Below are 22,824 nucleotides of genomic sequence, written 5' to 3'. Positions count from 1 at the left end.
TGAGGCTGAGGTATGGAAATGGCTCTCTTTCTCTCTCCAGGAAGGTGGTGTGATGGGTGTTTGGGATAAAAATGGGAACTTTGAGTCTCAAAGTTTGAGATCTGAAAGTCTGGAGGAGAGAGAGAAGAAGAAGGTGGCGATTTGAATTGAGGAGAGAGAGGGAGAGGGAGAGGGTTTGGTGTTTTTTTTGTTCTTCTAGGGATGTTGGGAGGAGGAGGAGGAAGAGGGGGGTGTTAAGGAGGGGAACATAGCATGATGCTTTTCCTTAACAAGACAGCTCAAACACAGCTCGATGCCACCACCATTTTGTTCTTTGATTCTTTTGGTTGAATTTCCTTCTTTCTGCAGATCGGTGTGATTCGGTTTTTTTTTTTTTTTTGGGTTGAATTCTTTTGTTATAGAGGCCTTAGTTTTTTTTCGGTTAATTTCTTACGTTGTAGAGGTCGTGATTCGGTTTCCTTTTTTTGTTGAGCTCTTTCTGGAGATCATCGGTGTTGAGACGACCGGGGTCGTAAAGAAAAACCAATCTTCTCTTTATTTGCACGTCATTACCCAAATTGTGAGCAAAAAAAAGAAGGTCATTCACCCATTGACCCAAATTATCCATAAACAAAAAAAAAAAAGGGGGAGGAGAAAATAGATAACGTGACACAAGAACAGATGTTGATGATTTAGTTGACTTGTCAACAGGCATGTATGCCACATGGCTCTTTGCTTTTTTGTTATGTCCTATCTAGACTTGACATTGCAAAGCGGTAGTCTTAGATGGAAATTAGCGGCTCGATAAAGGTCCATTTATTTTGTGAAAAACGAATAATTTATAAAATATTTTCTTAAAAATGATCACTCTTATCATTTTATAAAAATAAATGACATAAAAATATTTCCATCGTCGACGTTTCAATCAAAATTCACCACGAGAGAGAGAGAGAGAGAGAGAGCACTTAGGGACGGGAAAACCCGTCAAACGGGTGGGTTGGACATAACCCAAATTGACCCATTTAACTCATACTGATCAAATTTTATGTAATACAATTTTAGCGGCCTATGTCCGACCCAACAACCTATACTCGATTCGATCCATACTAAAACACATTCGTATTTAACCCAATGTACAAAAACTCTTACCCACCCATTTAACTCACTTTAAGCATTTCATGCAAATATGTTACTTAGATAAAATTTTACATCAAATTAAAAAAGTAACTTAACAAATTAATAGATAAAATAAAAAAAGTGAAAAGACCTAAAGATTAAAATATTTATAAAGAACTAGAAAAATATGCATGTGTTGTGATGAAACATACACTTTGTGATGCGATTTTTTCGCACTAAGAAAAATACCCTCATAGCATGGAAATTAGAAAAAAAAAACCAAATTTAGTAAATGAGAAAAACCAAATTTAGTAAAAATGATCCCATAATAATAAAAGTCTCAAAAACTCAAAAGTGAAAAGGAAACCGTGAATGTGAAATTGTGTGCAAATGAATTTGAAAAGAAAAAACAGTCGAAGAAATTTGAAAAGGCACGAGATGATTGAAGCGGGGTCGACAAATGGGCCCCAACGGCTAAAAAGCAATACGCAGCCCTATTAAAATGAGTTAAAATATGGGTACAAAGTTAAACCAATTTGGACCCACTTTTACTTAGACCCACTCATTTGATTATGTGTGTTGACATCTTTGTATTTTAGGGTTCCCATGAATTGTCAAATATTTATCTATTTGCATGAAAAATGAAACAAAAAAAAAAAAACAACCGCGTTGTGTCATTGAGGAGTGGACCATTATATAAATTATTAGATTATAGACTGATTGATGAGAACCGAACTGTTGAATTTCAACTTGTTTTACAATGCAACAGGGACAGCATGGAGGAGGAGCAGTTGGCAGCGCCTAGCCCAGCACGATCATATTACTAAAACACATATTCGACCCAGCCCATATTCAATGCGATCTATATTACTAAACAAACATTTATAGTTAACCCAATTTGTAAAAACCCGTACATACCCACCCATTTAACCCACCTTGAGCGCTTCATGTGAATATGTTGCTCAGATGAAATTGGAAAATAAGCGCGTCGTGCGGAGCGAGGACCATCGTATAAATTATTAGATTACAGACTGATTGATGAGAACTGAACTGTTGAATTTCAAATTGTTTTGTAATGCAACAAGGACAGCAGAGAGAGGGAGGAGCAGTTGAGCAGCGCCCAGCCCATTACAGCCGGGACTTTGACCTCGACGGCGGGGAGGAAACCGGTCCAGCCGGTGGTCAATTGCCTTTCCGGTCTCACCGACCTGAGATGGACATGTTAACGAGGTTTGAAAAGTCCAAGAAAAAGTTTGCAATGGCTCTTGTTGATACCCTTGTCGGATCACGCACAAATATTTTATGTTTAAAAAAGTTAGGAAAAAGTTTGCAACGATTTCCAATAGCCTCCTTAAGTTTCTCCTAAAAAATGCATTTTGTAGAAATTCCGCTTGTTAAATATTAAACGAAAGTTAAACGTCGAATTATGTCGATAGTAAAAGTCACTCTTATTCGCATGTGAAATTTCGGTTTAGTGGGTTTATTGTTGATTTGTGATCTTAAACATTAGAAATGTTTCATGTATGGTTGTGTCGTGTATCCGTTCGACGCAATTACAGCTCTTTAATAGAGCAAGCCATCCTTGTGAAATACGTTGAATAATGTCTTATTGATCGAACAACAGCTTCCACATAACTTGAGGCGACCTTATCGGCTTAATAGATTCATCCCAAATTTTCAATTTTAAACCAAATAGCGTAACAAAGTTTCATCGCTTGATAAATGTGGTTTGTTGGCGTTTCGTGATTGTTCATAATTTTGTGAACATTCTGTTTGATTGATCAATCCCCATGATCAAAGAGATCACAATGTATTCATGAGCATTTTCGTATCTAACTTTACCAAATGATAGATTTGACCATGCGGGCAACTATCTTTTAGGTCCTCCAAGAAATTCTACCTTCCATTAAAAAGAACGTCGATGTGATTCCCAGAAGCTCGATTCCCTCCATGGAGCACACGGAAGCCGAAGAAACCCAATTAGCAGTCGAAAGAAAGCACCATCCACAGTTCTGGCCACCACGAAACGCAATCATATAACTAATTTCACCTCTTGGACCATCGATATCTTTGGATCTGACGAAAATCACATGAAGCCCGGCTTTTCAAACTTGGCAGTGCGTTCCCTATCTTGCTTATAAACTTGAGGTCCCTACTCATGTATGTAAAGTCCTACATAGCCCCCAAAAAACTGCCACAATTATCTCTCGAGTGAAGATTCATGTAACCCCTATCGAGATTACTATTGAGAATCTTGAATTTCCAAGATCAACGACGTACCAGTCCTCGCTCTCAAACAATATTCGAAATTCGAAAATTAGCACCAGGTCACAGATCGAGCTAAAGAAACTTACTAATCTGATGCTAAAAGGGTGGGGGGGTCAAAAAACGAATTAGAAAAAAGCCAAAGTGAAAGTAAAGCTTAATTGAAGGGGTTCAAAGGATGTGGACCGGATGGGCGAGTTATTATTGCGGCACGTGAAGTCGTGGGTCACCCCCATGCAGATTTAATTGAGAGCGATGTCGGTCGTCGCCTTTGGACGGTGGTGCCCCCACCCCCCCCCATCCATCGATACGATCTTTTTATTAGTCGCGACGAAAACGATAGCAGCGACGGAGTGTCTCTTTTGGTTTTCCGGGGGACCCACGCGCCTTCTCCTGGATCGGTCCGGGCCCCCACCCCACCAACTCCTTTTACTCCTCCGGAGGTGGTTCTTTCCCTTCCCGCGCCAAAACGCTACGAGGATTTCGTTTTTCTTTTTTGTTTTTTGAAAGGTAAAATGGCACAAGGAGTCCATGAACTTCCATTCGACGTGCAATACGGTTCCTGACCTTTAGCCTAATATACGATGTGATCCCTGAACATTTAATTTATTCAATGTAATCCATGAACTTTTGGTACATGTTCAAGTTAGTCCTTGAATTATGTGAAGATATTCAATATTGTCCTCGATCTTGAATTAATGGAAGGATTACATTGAACGTTTTCGTACAGGTCAGGGATTACATTGAATAAGTACCAAAAGTCTATGGACCACATTGAACAAATTAAAAGTTCGGGGATCACATCGCACATTGGGCTAAAGGTCAGGGACTGCATTGAACAAATTAAAGATTTAGGTACAGCATTGCACATTGGGTCGAAATTCATGGACCATTTGTGTTATTATCCCCTTTTTTAAACAAGAAAGAAAACCAAAAACTAAAACCCAAGTGAAATTTGCTTATATAACTATGTTCAATGTGACGCATTCGTGGCAGCAAAAATTCCAGACTTGTATCCACGCAGCACATTTACTTTCCGTCAAAGTTCTGTTAATAAGGACCGTTAAAAATTTTCCTACACGGACGCCGGAAAGCAAACGGTGTTGATATGATGCCCACGTGGCTTAAGTGAAAAAAAAAAGATATTATTTTGACTGAAAAATCATCCAACGGAGCCTTAACGAAGGATAAATGTGTCCCATACGTACAAGTTTTGGGATGTTTTATGTCACAAGAAAAAATTTAGGGTAATTATGTCACAATAGGTATACTTGATGTCACAATAAAAGTGCAGGGTAATGTGTCACAATGGGTATAATTTGAGGTTTTTTGTGGCTTTATCTCGATAAATTATCGAGCATGTTTAAAAGGAAAAGAGAGAAGATCAAAAGTAATGGCTGTATTCTTCTTCGTATATTCAATTTGGTCTTCGAACTTCAATTTTGGTCCATGGAGCCCGAGCGTGGAACGCTCTCGAGGTCCCAGGCCAAGCCTTAATGGTGAATTGTGGATACGACCGATCTCCCTGTGTCCACTGTATTCCTAACTGTTTTCATGACAAAAGCAGAAGCTTTTGTATCAAGCCCTCAGGTTGGTTTGCTCATGAAAATGATGGAGAGGTTTGCGACTAATTCAACCACAATGGTTAGCCTTTTGCGTTGCTTAGTGGATATACCATCATACCAGCCAAATTGAACAAGGCCATTTAGCTTAGAAGTGATCGGTTCCCAGTCCGATTTGGTTCCGATCCAATCCCATGGAACAGGTCACTTACGATTTAATTTACATTTTACTAATTTTTGTCAAAGAAGTTCACTTATGGTTTAATTCAATTCACATTCATGAATTTATGCAAATGAAGTTCACTTAGGGTTTAGTACACATTTTACTAACTTTTTTGAAGAAATAAAAAAATACCAAAGATATATGTGGTCAGTTTGGTTTGGTCGGTCCAGTTCCTCCTTGGAACCGAGAACCGGACTGCCCGGATACCAGTTCCGCTTTTAGGAATTGGGAACCGAACCGACACTCCCGGGAACCGGACCCAACAAGCCGGTTTGGTCTGGTCCGGACGGTTCCTGATTTGGGCGATCTGTTTTGCACACCCCTAATTTAGCTCCACAAGCTCCATGACTTCCTCAAAAAAAAAAAATTATTAGAAATGATTTGAATTAGATTGATCCTCAATTAGATTTCACAACCAGTCAAGCAGCAAGCGCTTCCACAATTTGATTTGAGTTAAAGAAGGCAATCCCGGTAGAAACAGATTGTGGTGGTAGATGCAAACCTTCTTGGTTTGGTCGTCCACTCCAGGAGGCAAATGCAGCCATTCCGAGTAAAGAAACGACCCGTGCACAGTAACGTGAGGCGAATGTATGTTGTTTTGTGCACAGTATGTGGAAATCCGGGGAAATGTATCTTGGTTCTTCTGATTAATGGCCAGAGATTGTTGTTGTTATAAATTCTTAAGATTTTCTACATGATAGTACCTTTGTTGTCGGAGACAATTAAGATATTACTTTCGATTATATGTATCTCTCAGGATTGCACGTATATCTCCATTAATTGTGTATATCTTGATTTGATTGCATTAGATATGCATCTCATAAAGCCTATAAATATATTGATGTACTCTTCATTGTAATACATCAAAATATATACAAATTCCTCAATCCTATCTCCCGTTTCATTATTTCGTAACTTGATATCATAGCCACTATTCCTAAAGAAACCTAAGTGCACCCAGTCGCTCGTGTGCCACTGTGGTCGTATTACAACGTCGGCGGCGATGCATTGCCTAGTCAAGCTTTTATTTTATACTGAGGTATTTTTCGATGCCACGAAGCCTAGCTTATTACGCTTGTTGTAGCCACTCCAGTTGTATTGGTCGCACAACAAAGTTGACCGTAAAAGGACGCATGCTCTTCAGCTCCAATGCCTTCAATTCTCAACTTTTCACTTCTCATCTCGAGAAGCCAACATCACCACTAGACTTGCCGCTTTCAGATGAGCCAGATCTGGTATATATCGCCTCACACACCTCCCCGCCTCGGATCCAAAGTCCGATGCCACGCAGCGTCATTGGAGACATTAATTCAAACTCCAGTTAACTTCTCTAAACTTGAATTTAAGGGAGAATGTTAACGATATTATATTAGAGATTCTCAAGATTTTCTATAGGATACATACTATGCTGGAGACAATTATGATATTATTGTCCCTTGATTGAGCTTAAAATTAATTCGATTGCCTTAGGTATCCATCTCATAAAGGTAACCTTCATTATAATACATCAAAATATACACAAATTACTCAATCCTATCTTCAGCTTCATTATTTCTTTAACTGTTATATTCCCCTTGATGTATCCTCCGGTCTTTCTCTCAGCCAAGACATCCATCAGAGTAGTTTCACCAGTACTGCTAACGCCCATAAGAGCCGTGAGAACACCTGGCCTAAAAGCACAACTTACACCTTTCAATAGCACCGATTTATCCTCGAGAATACTTTGTTTCTCCATTTCTTGCCAAGATAACAACAAACACTTAGGTTCCGTTCGTTTGGCGGAAAATATTCTCCCGGAAAATATTTTTCGGATTTTCCGGTGTTCGGGGCGGAAAACGTTTTCCGTGGGAAAATATTTTCCTTCCCCTCACAAAATAGCACAGTCTACGGAAAATGACTTCCGCTTCTTAAAAACGGAAATCATTTTCCGGAGCTTCTTCTTCTTCTTCACTAAGGTCGCCGGCCGCCGCGTCGGACGCCGGACGTTGGCGCCGCCGTCCGCCGCCGCCGGACGCCGGCGTTGCGCGTCGGTCGCCGGCCGCCTCCGCCCGCGGACGCCGGACGCTGCCGCGTGCGCGGCCGGCGGCGGGCGACGCCGTCGTTGCCGCTTGGCCGCCGGCCGCCGGTCGCCCGGACGCCGGACGCCGCCGCGGACACCGCCGCCGCCCGCCCCGTCTTCGCCGGCGAAAAATATTTTCCGAAACTTTTTCATATTAGTCGCCGAATACCGAAAAATTATGTTCCGGGAAAATATTTTCCAGAAAATGATTTCCGAAAAATATTTTCCAAAAGAGAATATTTTCCGCCAAACGAACGGAGCCTTAATTATACTTCGGATGAACATTCGAGGTTTAACACTTATGATCTACTGTGATGATATATCAAGAAAGTACTATCTTCAGACTTTTCATAGCTTAAGACAGCAACCTGTGGCATGTCAACTGTTCATCCAAATTAATTGAGTACTGCTCAAGTGAGAGCACCATTCCTTTTTTTCCAATTGGCGGCAATGGCTATCTCAGGCAGCGTAGGTGTACACCTGGATGACCCCCCTGCAAGACCCAAAAGAAAAGATAGACAAAGAAGTGACACGAGTCCTTGTAGGAATAAAGCCTTTTGTTCACCCAGATGAGGTCTTAACCGTCGCAAAATGATGGACAATCAAAAGAAACTACCTGTCAAGATTTTGCACCTGATCTATTTTTGTGACTAGAGCAATGAGATTGCAATTGAATTGATCCACCCATTCTATTAAGGTCCTCATTGTCCTCAGGATCATCTGATTTTACTGTCGGGGATTGCCAAAGGCTGCATCATCAAATGAAGCTTGAGTAGACAAGCTCTTGTTTACAGAAACCTCAATAAGAAGGAAAACAGAAGACACATACGGTTAAGCAGAGCGAGAGCCACAGAAAACCCAAAGTTAAAGAGGATGATGAACTCAAACAATGCCCTGATTCCTATCTAATACCAGTATGCTTCAGTAAAGAACCCACAGGACTTCAAAACTTGAATTCTCATTGGCTCGTTTGAGCTTGAATTTGGAGGAATCTATTATAGAATTAACACAAGAGGAATCGGTTGGTCAGAGTCTCGATTCGCTTTGATCGTTAAGGGTAGGTAACCCACATATATGAAAGGTCAAAATATTGGCATGAAGCAGTTACAAGACTTTACCTTATCGCAAATCGATCCTAAAAACTCGTTAACGACTATTGCATTCTGTCCATACATTAAAGAGATGTCCAATAGCCTCAAATCCACAAATTTTTCAGTTCCTTTACAGTTCAAAATAAATTAGGATTACCACTTCTTACGAAAAAGTAGCTACAAACAAGTTTTCTTACCTTACCAAAAAAAAAAAAAAACAAAATAAAGTAAAAAAGTTGCTTGCCCTCAATTTACCTGTGCCCGGGCACCAAGAGCATTGAGGTCCTAGGCCCGGCCTCATTGGACTCAGGCACAAGCATCAGGGTCCTAGGCCCTGCCTCAATGAATGTGGGCTCGGGCTGTAGTGACCTGAGCATAGGCACCAGGGTCTCGAGCTCAACTTTTATGGACCCAGGTCTGGTCTCCATGAACCGGGGCTCAACTCTCCAGTGCCCGACATTGGGTCCGTCAAGGCCGAGCTCGAGTCCATAGAGGCCGGGCCAGCGACTCCGGTGCCCGTGCCTAATTCTTTAGCTGCTTGTGCCCAAGTAATCAGTGCTCACATAGTGCATATCTATTTATGAAAATAAAAGAAGGTTTTTCTTTCCAAACCATCTAATATAATTTCCAATTCATTTTTATACTTTAGCCAAAAAATGGAAATTATTGTCATATTTCTGGAAAATTATTTTTTGGAAATCATTTTTCAGAAACGTCAAATTTTTACGAAACAAATAGAGCAAAAAGTACAAAAAAAAAAAAAGTTGTGCCCATGTGATACTGCCCCTCTTCGTCGGCGAGCGCTGAGAGTTGGTGAGAGACTGCTTGCCCCTGCACGAGGGGGTTCTGGGCGAAGGCAAGCAATCCCTCGCTCTAACGGCCATACGAAGGCCTGCCACTCTCGCTATCGTAGGGGACGCGTATCGGCAAAGGGTCACCGGAAAGGGGATGCGACCGTGCCCCCCTCTCTCGTGCAAAGAGAAAATGGAAATCAAATTATCGAATTATTGAATGGGTGACATGTGTATCATATAATTGCCTCGTTTGTTCGAACGAACTATTATCGCTAGCTTTGGCTTAATCTCCATGTTAATTGTGATTGAGAATTGAGTTGTTGCAAGGGGAAAGTGCATGTGTAGATTGGTTCTCTTTTCATTTTCAAAATCCGTGGACCAGGCGGCACACGAGAAAGGCAAAGAAAATCATGACATGATTGGACCCAAAAGTGACAAATAATGGAGTAAAATATGACCAATAAAATGCCAAAAAAAAACACGAAGAGATAAAAGTACAATCGAAACCGATCCTTCTTTTTTTCTCTAATGCCTTTCGGTGCATGTTCTTGCAATTGTCACTATTCTCAAATTCTCCGACCACTTTTGTTCTTGCCGGAGCCGCTCCATCAGAGGATGAATGAATCCAATGATTCAGCATGGCATACCATTTCATGAGTAAAACAAAGACATTGCATGGAGCTGAGCATCGGAGTAAATCGAACTAGTTACAAAGCCCACGCTTTGGGCGGGCATACCCGGAACGTATGTGTTTCTTCGGCACATGTCGGTGATTTAACATGTTGTTTTTATGTGTGCCGGTGATGAATGTGATCATTTATGCTCTCAAAGATGTTGTCCTTCTCCTCACCACGGACTGGACCGGAAGCACTTGGCTCGAAAGCCTTAGTCACCGAGAAACGACAATTCCCGTGTGACTTTCGATACCGTCAGGGTGTCGACATAAATGGAAGAGCCTCCTATTTATTGGGAGGAGGAGAGGAGCAATTTCTAAGGATTTTCTCAGGATCAGGATTTTCACCTTTGAGTACCAAGTGACATCTTCCTTGGTTTAGTTTGTTGTCTTTTCTCTCACTGTCGCTGCCACGGGGAGGTTCGTATAACAACGCTTTCGCTGATCAAGATAAACTCGCACCCCCTTGGGTCAAATGACTATGATGGATTTAGAAGATCATCATAATCACGCTTTTTGAGGCACATCTTAGCTAAATTCCTTTCTGGTTGTATCCACTTTCACTTTTATTGAGGTTACGGCTTACCAATAAATCTTGGGTCGAGCACCATCCACGGAGTTTGTTCTTGGTGTCAAAACTAATAAATCTTTCATGAAACTATATTGCCCTCCAAAGACAACTCAATTCTAGGACAAAACCAGATCACATTCTTCCAGCTACTTTACACAATGATTCAAGATGGTACAACTTTACAGTTTGTGGAGGACATATCACTTCAATCTTTGTATTGTGGACAAACCTCCTTTTGGTTCTGTAAAGTGATAAAACAGAGACACAAGAACAACTTGATTTTGAACTGCTTTCGAGCACTAGATTTTCTGATGATGTTGGTAAATATTTGCATGGGATCACCATGTGCGAGAAAGTAGATGATACCTGTGTTTGGTCAAAAAGATGTACATTTAGAGACTACCCATCTATTTGCAGAAGGAGTTCTTTACAAAATTGCCAGCTATTTCATGACATTCTGAAGGACTTGATCCTAGGAACTCCCAAGAGTTGGCATATATTATTAGGATTATAGCAAGCTCGGTTAGAGAAAAGGTCAGCAAACTATTTTAAAAGGAGAAGACTTGGTGCGGATTTTGACAGTTTAACATGATTAGAACATGATTAGTATATGGGATGGTGCTTCAGGATGCACTTGCAAGGGCAATATAAATGCCCAATCCGCACCAACCACACATGTTCATCACAACTAATCCAAGGAGTTATTGAGTTTGCAGAAGTCAATCTGAAAGACTGTCTGATCTGGTCAGAGCCAGGATGGTTTTGAAAAAATATGAAATCCCTTCCCCTATCAGAATCTCCAGGATGTCGGAATAATAATCAAAACGAAACTTGATTCCGTATTGCGAAGAGGCGAGCTTGTGTTGAGGACTCATGCATATAGATACTTCACCAGCAAGTCTCTCTAAGACAGCTATGGTGGACCTGTGGTAATGCAGCAAAACAAGTCCTGCCATCTCAGCAGAGGGAGAGAAGAAGAAACCCTGGAGCTTTCAACACCGTCAAATGGTTAAATTCGGCGCCAAACTAATAACATTTGATACTCACATTGTTGAGTTTTGCAGCATGCAAAAACCTTCTTTTCCGTGAAATTTCTAATCAGCTAGGGGCGGGGGGGGGGGGGGCTTGGGTTTGTTCCTGATTCTAAGTCCTTTTTGAAATTGTACGGGGTTGTTTTTTGTATTTTCAATCGTCTCCAACTATATAGAATTCGATTCAATTATCAATTTTTATCAATTTTCCACTTCATATGACTAATTTTTTTCACATTGAATCAGCATTATTGGAGCGTCTGAGATTCTATCTGACTGAAAATTGGCTAACGGACTGAGTTGGAGGTCTCTGGGGCTCATAGTTGCAGCTCTTCACATGATGGTAGGAGCCTCTTTCTTGAATATACCATGAATAAGCTCAGAATTTCAATAAAGTACCATGTGCTTCAACTTCCACAGATTGAGATTTGTAAATGTGCAAAAACTTTTGTCTGAAATCTCGGCTGAAAAATGGCAAGAGAGCACATTTATGTGGGAAAAAAAGACGACTATGTGAAGATAATGCAAATCGTGAGTAGCTTAAAAGGGGGCAGCAGACAACATTTTGTATTGCCTTAAATTTCCAGCCACACACGATAGGATACGCCTAATCATCTCTCTCTATCTTCCTTCTTCCCTAATCTCATCGAATTTCTTGATTGAAACGTCATACAATCTAGAACCACACCATTTTCCCGATTGATTATATTTACATATGCGGGATAGCGGATAACGCGAAATAGGAATGGGGGAAACAAGAACAGAACACCACATCACATCGCTCATCATGCTTCGGTTAAATGTACGGAGAAGTGGTTCTTCGAAACGGTTGATTCTTGGAGCCAGAATCTACATGCCTCAACTGCCTCGTCGACGGACAAGTAGAAAGACTCTCTGCCCACTTTGTCCACAAACCCTGACAGGAGCATCTTCTCCATAACCCCCATCCTAGGATTCACTATGCCCATCTGCAAAAAGTTGAATCGAGAGCGACATAAGATCCTTCCTTCTATAAGTATAGCCGAGAAAAATCACGTTTAGACTCTTACCCTGATCCCATTTACTTCCAAGCTTTTTCTTAGTTCTTGTAGTGTCTCAATGCCTGTCATATCAATTGTCGAAACTCCTGTGGAACAAAAAGAAGGCGAATCATTTTCTGTCACAATCTCAATTTCCAGCTGGCTAAATGGCGTAAGCTTGAGAGTTTGTACAAATTGATGATTATCCAATACAGTTGTTGATAGTAACATCGTCTTTGTAGCAATTATTGAAAACTGTAATTGCAGGACCGGTAAAGGAAGGACGGATAATCCTACCTCCAATATCCAGAAGAAGATGCTCGACCTCGTTTACTTTGGCATTAGTAATGTCGCCTTCATCTCTGATCCACCTCATTATCCTGTAGCCAGAGTTCGAGATGTTAATGAGGTATTATCGCATTTGGCAGAGTCACTTGTCGACCGTGTTATATGCTCTTAGGTACATTGAAATGTACCTTTCTTTCAAGTAGGAGCAATTGGCAAAATAAATGGGAGAGCCAAGCTTCAGGACCAGGATCCCAGGAATCCCAGTCGCTGCGGGATATTGTTCGATGTCGCGGTAAAGGCTTGAATCTGGCATGTTCCCGAGCTTGCATGTCGCTGGCCTAGCCACATACAGAAGGGCCCTGAGGATTGCCAATCCGATCTGCAATGAAGCATTGAGAGCGAATTAAACTAACAAACTTATGCAACATTTCCATTTACATGTGCGATCAAGTTAGATTTGTTTGATAAGAAAAAAGAAGCTTACCGACATCATGAGGCCAACGTCCATGCTGATGAAAGTGACACCAAAGAAGGCAGCCATGCAAATGCAGAAATCGAACTTGTCAACCTTGAAGAGGCGATACGCTTCGTCATACTCGATCAGCCCGAACATGGCAGTCATTATAATGGCGGAGAGTGCCACAAGAGGTGTATAGCTAAAAAGAGGGGCTAAAAAGATCAGAGTCAACATCATGCTTATTGCCATCACGATGTTTGACATTGCTGTCCTGCAACCGGCATTGAAATTGACTGCGGACTTCGAGAACGGCCCTGTCAATACAGAAATCGATGTCAGTCAGTCCATTCGACTCGAAAGTTATATTCCAATTTTGCAATGAGTTTAGTGCACATGAAGATAAAGTATTTCTCAATGCTCTGCATGTTTGAATGTTACCAAACTAAAATGTACCTGTTGTAAGGTAGCAAGAAGTTAAAGACCCCACAATGTTCATCATCCCAAAAGCAATCATCTCCTTGTTTCCATCAGTCTGATAATTCTCCAAGATGGCAAAGCTTCTTCCAATGGCAATCCCTTCCTGCATTAATGTGTGCTGAAGAATTAAAATCTCATACTTGTTTTCAATTTTCCCTCTTCTTCAAAGGAAAGGTGAATTAGAAATAAGAGAAAGAAATCTGGGAATAGCAGATAGTGTCCTTACAGCCATAGCCAAGATGCCTGTGATGATTCCAGCTTTCAAAGTGACTGGCAGATATTGGGATTCAAAGTTCAAATCTTTGATGGAAAGAGGATTGATTCCCCTCTTCAAATGACCCACCTGACAAGAATTAAATAAATTAAATTTCAGAAATAAGAAAAGGAACTTTTATTAAGAAAATATGTCACTGCAATAAATATAGAATTACAGTTGGTAATCATCTCTTATTGGTCGATATATACTGACTCTTAATACATAGTCTACATCATATATAGATTATAGTTAACATGATTTTCTAATTTTACCAAAAAATACTACCAAGTAAAAGCTATTTAAATGCATAGAAATACGATAATATCACTTATATTGCTTGTAGGCCAAAATAGATGTAATGTATCCAAACATTGCCTAAATTAGTCATTATGTCCAGATTAAATTAAACTTGCCAAGACATGATTTTTTCGGGGGGAATTTAGGGGTATTAATAATATTGCGAGATGATAGATTTCACCTAACAGAGATCTTGATTATTCGACCAAAGTCGATAGATTTCACTAAATTTGACTAGATCGATCCCCCAAGGTCATTCCGCTCTCCTCTAATGACAAGTGGAAAAGAGACGGGACGAAGAAAACCATTTCGAAATAAATCCAATGAAAACTCAAATCATAAATTATTAATAAAGTACACCCGAAGGAACTATCAACAGTTGATCAGATCTTTGATATTGATGTAAGTATATATAAATATATCTTCTTTGCGTGACAAACTAAGATTGGTGAATCTGGATAGAGACAAGGTGGGCAGCCCACAGAGAGTATGAAACCTCAAAGGGCCCAAAACCTAAGCAAACCCTAGAATCTTAAACTCTCCGAAACAAGACAAAGCAGTCCATAGAAATTCAACGGGGCCCCTCTCGCGATGCTTAGTTTTTCAAATCAATCATTAGGGCAAGAGAAGCCAACTTGTGGGCCCGCTGTCATCTCAAGTTTTAACGCCATCAGGCAATAAAATCAATACCAATAGTAATAATAATAATTATAATGATAATAATGATAGATGATGATGATGATAATAGTGTACTTACGATTTGGATTCCATGTTTCTCCCCATGTGCTAGATAGGCAAAGAGGCCTCCCAGGATGACGGTCACCATTGGAGCTATGGCCGATACCCAAAATAGTTTCGGGTTCCTTTTCTTCTGCAATAAAATATGGTGGTCAAGGGAAAAAGGGAATTCGATATTAGAGGGGTATTCAAATCCTATGAATACATGCAAATTATCTCGTCCCATATATCGGGTAAAGCTCCACCTGTATGGTTGTAGGCATGACACTTAACGTTAATATAATTTAAACACGGAATCTACTGGACAAATGAAGTGTCTAACCACTCAACCAATTCGTTTGAAGTTTCTTGAAGCTATCCAAAATACTTAAACTTGGCTAACTAATACTATTCCAGTAAAGACTTGACCCATCGAGTTCAAATCAAGTTCGAATTGCTCAGGTACCAACTTAATTAACATCAAACCTCATAATATGCGACTTGAGTGATTAATAACTAGCAAAGCTCAATAGAAAAAAAAGTAAGTTTTTCTGTTAGAAAATACAATCCAAAAGATCAAACCATCAAGGTGAAGGGAGGTCGCGTGTATGTAAACATTTTGCAATCTCGTACTCAAGTGATGTGAGATGACACTCAAACACTTTCTATGCTATGGACAGTTCTTTACAGGTCTCCGAGAAAAAAAAAACATGTTTAAATACCCGATTCCAGTCTAAACCAAACATATGTAGAATTCCCTACTGAGGGTTCTAGAAATTATGATTGTTCTTTCATCAAGTTGTGAGGAATGCAAATAATTCTACTAGTGGTGAAGTGGGTTGGTGAAAGAGAGGTAGAGAGAGGGAGGGTCTCACCAAGTATCGAGTGAAAAGCAGAAAAGCGAGGAAGATCAAGCCAACAACCGCGGACTCCCACCTCCACTGCACAAAAATCACAATTTCTCTTCTAAATCAGCAGCTTCCAAGAAGAGAGAACAGAAGACAAACCCATTTTTTCTTTCTACCCTTCCAATTATTAACAAGAAAGAAAGAGTGTAAATTCCATCTTTCGCTTTCAAAGCACAAGCCAAGACTTTTTGTCTCATTTTGCCACAAGACGTTTTCCTTTTGGTCTTCCCTTAGCCTTCTATATTTGACATCAACATCCGACAGATGTTTAAGAACGTGTCGTTTTCAAAGAGGTTTCGATATCGTCACGCTTTATCATTCGGCACATGTGTATCCTTATTCGTTCGGTCCAGGTATTCTCTCGGCAAGTCATGTCATCTCTCTCCATCATCCAGTTCTCGTCCACAGGGTTTTTTTTTGTCACATCGTACCTGGTGAAAATCCCTTAAAACCCAAGAAAAGGAGTGCAATAGAAGCAAATGGGTGGAGCTTATTCAATTGATCAGTTATTACGTGCCTCGTCTCGGTTCTTGAACACGGCATGCAAGACAGATATCACGTCCGTTTTGGTGGTGAAGCGAGTCAGGCCAAAGAAGCCCTTCAACTGTTGCAGGCATATTATAATCGCAGTCCCGCTCATGAAGCCGACGATCGTTGAGTGCGACAAGAAGTCCACAACAATCCCCAGTCTGCTCATAGATTTGATGAAGAACAGATAGAGATTAGCTTCTTTGCTAATTAATGAATTGAAGGAGAAATTGAGGCGCGATCACTCCTATATATACCTTAAGAACCCTAAGACTGACTGGAAGATTCCGGTGAAGAGCGTGGCTGTGAAGACCAAGCTGAGATACAATTTGGGGTCAGCGTCCGGGGACACTTTGTCTTGAATGGTCGCGGCTAGAAGCAATGAAGCAGCGGCCACGGTCCCGATCGCTATGTGCTTCGAGCTCCCAAAGATGGCGTATATAAGCGGTGGTACGAAGCTCGTATCTGTAATCAGTCAATATCGTAAGTCGAAAGATGAAGATTTGTGAAAACAATGGCATGGTTATTATGACCTCGAAGATACTTTGTCAGTCGAAAAAGGTAGCCACGTAACACTACGCACAAATAGTCCAGTTTTCGGTACACATTGACACTAAAATACGTAATATCCGTCAGGAAGTTTTCATACAAATTGCAAGTGTGCTAATCAGTGTCGTTTATATTTAATTAATGTGCTCTTATTGTCAATCCAACACATGATGCGTCGAAAACAAAAGTAAAGAGTACGCATTTTTACGCAAGCTGGCAAGTTAATCCTCTGGACTTTGCCAGATAAGTCACAAGAACATGCCATTTGGGGTATTAACTTCCGTAAGTGTGCAGTGACGCATCATTTGTCCAACGCAATCCGGCGTCGAGAACATAAAAGAGTATATCACTTACACAGCCCAACGATAGGTGGAATGTCGCCGAGCTTTGCGTAGCTGATGCCCTGGGGTATGGCGAGGCTGGTGATGGTGATGCCTGCGAGCAAGTCGTACCGGAAAAGCTTGAGGTTGTATTTGGGAAGCCACTCGAAGATCGGGACAAAGTATTGCACCGCCTTCCTGATCGGCCGCTTCTCGTTCTTGAACTGCTTGAACGGGTCATCGGGGAAGAGGGTCTCCTTTGCATGGGACTTGAAGGTGACGGCAAAGCCTAGCGGCGGTGCGAAATTCACCTTGTGGACCGATTCTTGAGAGTTGCTCATGGCCACTCAAAGCGAAATCACCCACCAAGATTTGGGGAAGAGAGAGAGAGAGAGAGAGAGAGAGAGGCGATCTAGATCAAAGTTTTAGAGAGGTGGAGCGAGAATTTTAGGTGGGTTTTTGAGCAGAAGGTGAAGTAAATGAGGTGCTATATATAGGGCAAAAGAAGTGGGCTTGCACTGTAATACCGACAGTGGCAGCCAGATACTAATATTTTATTAAAGATAAATGTATTGAAAGTGCTAAAACTTGTTACGAAATTACAATTGAGTCCTAAAATTTTCAAAAAATGCAATTAAGTCATACAATTTGTCATGAAAGTGCCGTCGAGTTCTAAAACTTTTATAACTTATCAAATTGGTCTAATTAAGTCTTTCCGCCGATTGCACTTTTTGAAAGTTTTAAGACTCGGTTGCAGTTCCGTGATAAATTTTAGGATTTGATTGTATTTATTAGGAAAAGAATCCAACTAACGGGATAATCTCAAGAGATATTCTATTTTATTTTCTTGGTGTCATATCCATCTGGCTCTGTTGATTTATCCTAACTTGGAAGAGATTACCAAATATTGTGCTATTTTACACAAGAATGGTTAATGGTTAATCTCTTCAGATTGTTTCAAAGTTGGTAAGTGACTGTTATCGAATTAGATTGAGAGAGAGCCTCGTAAGCACTGCCTCGTCTACAGTATGGAAGTCTGGTTGGACACGACAGGTGTGTCTTGTCTAGGACAGGAACGACTGGATGGATTATATATGCAACCGACAGAGAAAAAAAGAGAGAGTAGTGAATAGATTACTAGAAATAAAGAGATTCTTATCTTGTCTTTGATGTATTAGGCAGGCACGCGGTTTGGCCTGCGTTTTGCTGATGATTTACACTCCGAGACGGATAATACCAAGTGTGACCGAGAAACTGAGGAAACGAAGTTAGAAAAATCAAGGAGAAAATAAAAGATTTCTTCTATATAGTTAATGTGATATTATCAAATTTGACATTTAAATAGATGTCTTGCGCTCAAATGCCAAATAAAAGTTGGATTACTTTGTTAAGGGGTAAATTTATGAAAATGAATATCACCATACTTTGATTCACCTACCCAAGATGTTATCATAATTTTCTACAATTTCTTCTCTCTGTCTAACGATAGAGTAGCCAAATCAACACTGCCGCCTCCCACGTAGGAGATTCGTTGTGACTCCACCGTTGCTCTGACGCAGATAGTTCAGCTGATGGTGGCAAGCGGAGGCGGGTGAGAGATGGGTTTGGCGCCAATGGTTAAATGCGACGGGTGGCGGTGGCCAGATGTTGGTTTGGCATGGCGAGAGATATAAGGGATCATGAAATTCGAATCATTTTTATGTATCGATATGGGGATCTTATCTGGCTGACGAATTAATAATTGTGGCCATTGAATCTATCTTAATCCACTTTATTCTGTTATGTGTCCACCAATTTTGTAGAAAAGTCTAAATAGATCCCGTATAGAGGCTCAAGACATGCCGAAATAGAAAACATGTATACGCATCACTACCATTGCTCAAGTTTGTGAGCTTATCTCAATGAGAAATTTGGGCCTTTGTGCCTAGCTCATCGCTTATAGAAAAAAGAAAAAAAAAAGTCTACGAAGACCATTGAAGAAAAATAAAAGCAGAAATAATGTAAAAGGTGACATTTAGTAAAAGGAAGCGCGGGCAAAACAGTACTATGCTCCATTGACTTTTTCGGAGATGTGGAGGTTGACTCTATTCTTTTGATATATTTGGTGGTGCAGAAGACCTAGTTAGGTGAATATTCGTCTGAGAATATTTGGTTTAGTTACAAAGAATGATTTCTTCAAGAAAATAGTAACTTTACATTTTCGTTGGCTTGATAATAGCTTTACATTGCTTGCGATCGCTTAGATTCTCAATATATATTTCCATGTGATTTTCCTCTATCTATTACTGTAATTAAATTTTTGGATTGGACATTGTAACGAGAAAAACGAGGTCTTTTATAATACGAAAACGGGCTTAACTAATTAGAGGGTTAAACACGTTGCGAGGGCTATTGCTTGATTAAACACTTAGCACTACGTTCACGATCAAGATTTTGTTCCTCCGAGCTCTAGTCACCGGAGACTAAATTATTGCGAATCACTAGTTTCTCTTGGATGTCTTGCTTAAATCAAGATTATGTTTCAGTCTCATAAGTTAACCAAAAGTCAAAGGATCGGACACCAATTGTCGAAGAACAGTGAAAGAGCTGCCAAACATTAGCAATGGTTATAGTCCTTATAGCCCAACGAAACGGCGGAAAATGATCAAATCGGTCATGTCACTCAAATTTCGTGGCTAAAGTCGTTTGTGATGGACCAGAACATGATAGACGCTTTGATGATTGACTGGTGTCATCGCGATGCTTTGTCCATTGAAAAACCTTAGTCTCAACCACAGCTTCACCCCCCCTTAATCAGATTAATTATGGCTAATAAGGATCTGACACTTCAATAAGGGAAAAATTACCAAAAAAAGTTATAAACCTTTCAATTTGATCAATTTAGTATTAAACATTTTTGATAATCTGTCAATTAAGTCATTTCGATCAATTTTCGCCGAAAATCTCTGGTATGAACATTGGCCGTCCTACATAGCATCGGCAACCCTTGTTGGCCGGCAAGGCAATCGGTGAGGCGTGACCAGCAAGGGTTACCATTAACCACTTAAAAAAAATTAAATTAAATTATTTTTCTTTTCTTTTATTCTGGTTTTTTTTTTCATTGTGCCAGCGACGATCACCGGTGACCCTCGCTGGCTGCGAGCAAGGCAGCCCTCCCAAACTAGTGAGGGCCTTTGTGGCCCCGTTGGCCATGGGTGAGGCCTGCGTGGTCAGCAAGGGTCGCCAGTGACCCTCGACACAATGAAAAAAAAAAAAGCAAAGAAAAAAGAAAAGAAAAATTAAAAAAATTAAAAAAATTCAATTTTTTAAAAATATTACAAAAATTGTCTATGTCAGTGCTGGCCTTGTCACGTAAGATGGCCGGCGTTTAGGCCATTGATTTCCAGTCAAAATTGATCGGAAGGACTTAATTAGCAAATTGTCAAAAAGCTTAAGACTAAATTGATCAAATTAAAATATTTATGACTGAAATAGTACAAGTGAAATAGGTTTAGTACTTTTTTTTGTTAATTTACCCCTACAATAAGCACCCTCTTGTAGATTGCGAAAGAAAAATCAAAGCCTTCTTCCTAGAATCATCTATTAACCTAACTTTAGCAAAAGAAGTTCGTTTGGAAAACCTTATCTTTCTTCCACACGTCTGCTTGGGCACTTCTTCTCTTTTGGCACGAAGCATCTGCATTGAAACTCATGTTCAAACTTAGCTAGCTTGACCGGAGTAGTAGTAAAATAATTCTATTCCAATTTATTTCAAGAAACCTGATATATGAAGGCGTAGTTTGCTAGTTAAATGTTTGAATATGTTGGGGAAAGCTTAGCAGAAGTCGAGTAACCTTTGAATAAGGAGATCTAAAAGAGCCCAACACTTGAGCTTATAAACAACTGTAATTGGACGCAGCCGCCCCGTGCGCCCCTTATACATCCGCACTGACGAATGTTCACCCGAATCTCTAAGGATCACCAAACAGTGCCAACGCGTCTTCACCCATGGTCTCTTCCCGGACCGAACTGAGATAGAAAACCCTACTCGGCCACCGTAATGTGTAATTAAAGGCTGCGAATGGTCCACGTTAGGTGGACCTAGCTAACGTGGATCGGATTGTCACATAATCTCATATTTTTCTTGATATGTAATTAATTGAGATAATTAAGTCATAAACCTAATGCACTTATGCCAATTTAGTCATAATCATTTCAATTGTGTTATTTTAGTCTTAAACATTTTCGCATATTGCTAAATGAGACCATCCGGCCAATTTTGACCGAAAATCGTTGACATGGGCTCCGGTAATCCTACGTAGATTTATTAGATTTGTTGCTAAAATATCGGTATTAAATCCGAAACAGCTGACATTAATATGGATAATTTGTTTTCATTTTTTAATATTTTTCCAATTTTTTTATTAATTTTTTTCTTTTTCCTTTTCTTTTTCTTCTATTTTCTTTCTTTCTTTCTTTTTTTCTACTATAGCAAGCAAGGGTCATCGGAGCTCGCTGGCCACTGGGCGAGGGCCACGGAGTCTCCGCCGGCCGCCGGCGAGGGTTGCAGCCCTCGCCCAGATTTGGGTGTGGCAATTGTGGCAGCGAGCAAGGCTGCCTTGCCATGGCCTTGCAGTCCGTGGGTGAAGGCAGCCATGGCAAGTTTGCCCTCACCCTGTGGCCGACGTCGACGAGCTCTGATGACCTTTGTTAGTCATAGTGAAAAAAAAAAAGAAGGAAAAGAGAAGAGAAGAAAAAATTTCAGAAAATTTTAATAAAAAATTTCAGAAAATTTAAAAAATTATCTTCGTCAGTGCTAGCCATGTCAGGGAGGACGGCTAGGGTTCACATCAACAATTTCCAGTCAAAATTGGCTAAATGGACTTCATTGGTAAAACGTGAAAATATTTATGATTAAGTTAGCACAATTGAAAGGTTTAGGACTGACTTGGCACAAATGCAAGTGCAATGGGATTAGGGCTTTTTTGATAATTTTCCTACCTTTACAAAGTGAAAAAGTAAATTACTTTTGCATGACCCAATGTTTGCTCCAAATTGACAAGGTAATTATTATCAAAGTCCCAGTGGGAGACGAAGACGAGAGTTCTGACCATGACCTTATGAAAGTAAAATATCGTTTACTCTGTCTATTTCTTTTATTTCGAATTCTATTCTGAGCGTGCTCCGAAGCCATAAAGGAAGTCAAATTAGGGTTACCACTAACCACTTAAATAAGCCTAACACACTTTAATTTTTCTGCAAAGACTAAGCCACGCGTGATGTCAATTAAAGTAGCCTGCTCAACTTTCTGTATTTCCACCTACGAAATGATTCTAATCACACGAGTCTAGGTCAACCAATTTAATTAGCTATTCTTTTGGAAGCAACTTTGAGCAATTATTCCGGTTAGTTTATCTTGCTTTCTTGCAGTCTGATTTATCAGAAAACATTATGATTGAATGTGGATTAGCTGAGAGTTTTGACTAACAACGGACCATCAAAGAAACCTGCTTTAATCAATAATCTTCTCCTCGATCTCGTAGTTCAGTCATATGATAGAATATTAAAATATTAAACCATGCCTTCATTTAACAACTTAAGTTTATAAAACAGTCGGTAATGGTCCCACAAATCTCACATAGTATCAGAGCATAATGTTATCAGT

General features: G+C 40.2%; 1 protein-coding gene across 2 annotated transcripts; it reads right to left on the bottom strand.

The window, feature by feature from the left end:
- Window positions 1–11,791: 11,791 nt before the first annotated feature.
- LOC115690419 (probable sulfate transporter 3.5) lies at window positions 11,792–17,627 on the bottom strand. 2 transcript variants are annotated; one of them, XM_056306167.1, is made up of 12 exons: window positions 17,215–17,627; window positions 16,569–16,776; window positions 16,301–16,472; window positions 15,751–15,816; window positions 14,916–15,029; window positions 13,832–13,948; window positions 13,582–13,708; window positions 13,156–13,442; window positions 12,860–13,050; window positions 12,681–12,763; window positions 12,414–12,490; window positions 11,792–12,341 (listed from the first exon to the last, which is right to left on the bottom strand). In XM_056306167.1, the coding sequence occupies exons 1-12, from the start codon at window positions 17,519–17,521 to the stop codon at window positions 12,150–12,152; spliced, it is 1,941 nt and encodes a 646-aa protein (XP_056162142.1). In that variant the 5' UTR covers window positions 17,522–17,627; the 3' UTR covers window positions 11,792–12,149. The 2 variants fall into 2 exon arrangements, with proteins under 2 accessions (XP_056162142.1, XP_030472612.1); XM_030616752.2 differs by having other exon boundaries at window positions 11,792–12,332.
- Between the last annotated feature and the right edge of the window lie 5,197 nt (window positions 17,628–22,824).

This window comes from Syzygium oleosum, unplaced genomic scaffold (genome assembly GCF_021117445.2).
Source record: "Syzygium oleosum isolate NSW1041296 unplaced genomic scaffold, Sole_v2.1 Sole_v2.42, whole genome shotgun sequence".
NCBI classification, from domain to species: Eukaryota; Viridiplantae; Streptophyta; class Magnoliopsida; order Myrtales; family Myrtaceae; genus Syzygium; species Syzygium oleosum.
This window is presented reverse-complemented; position numbering and strand designations above follow the sequence as displayed.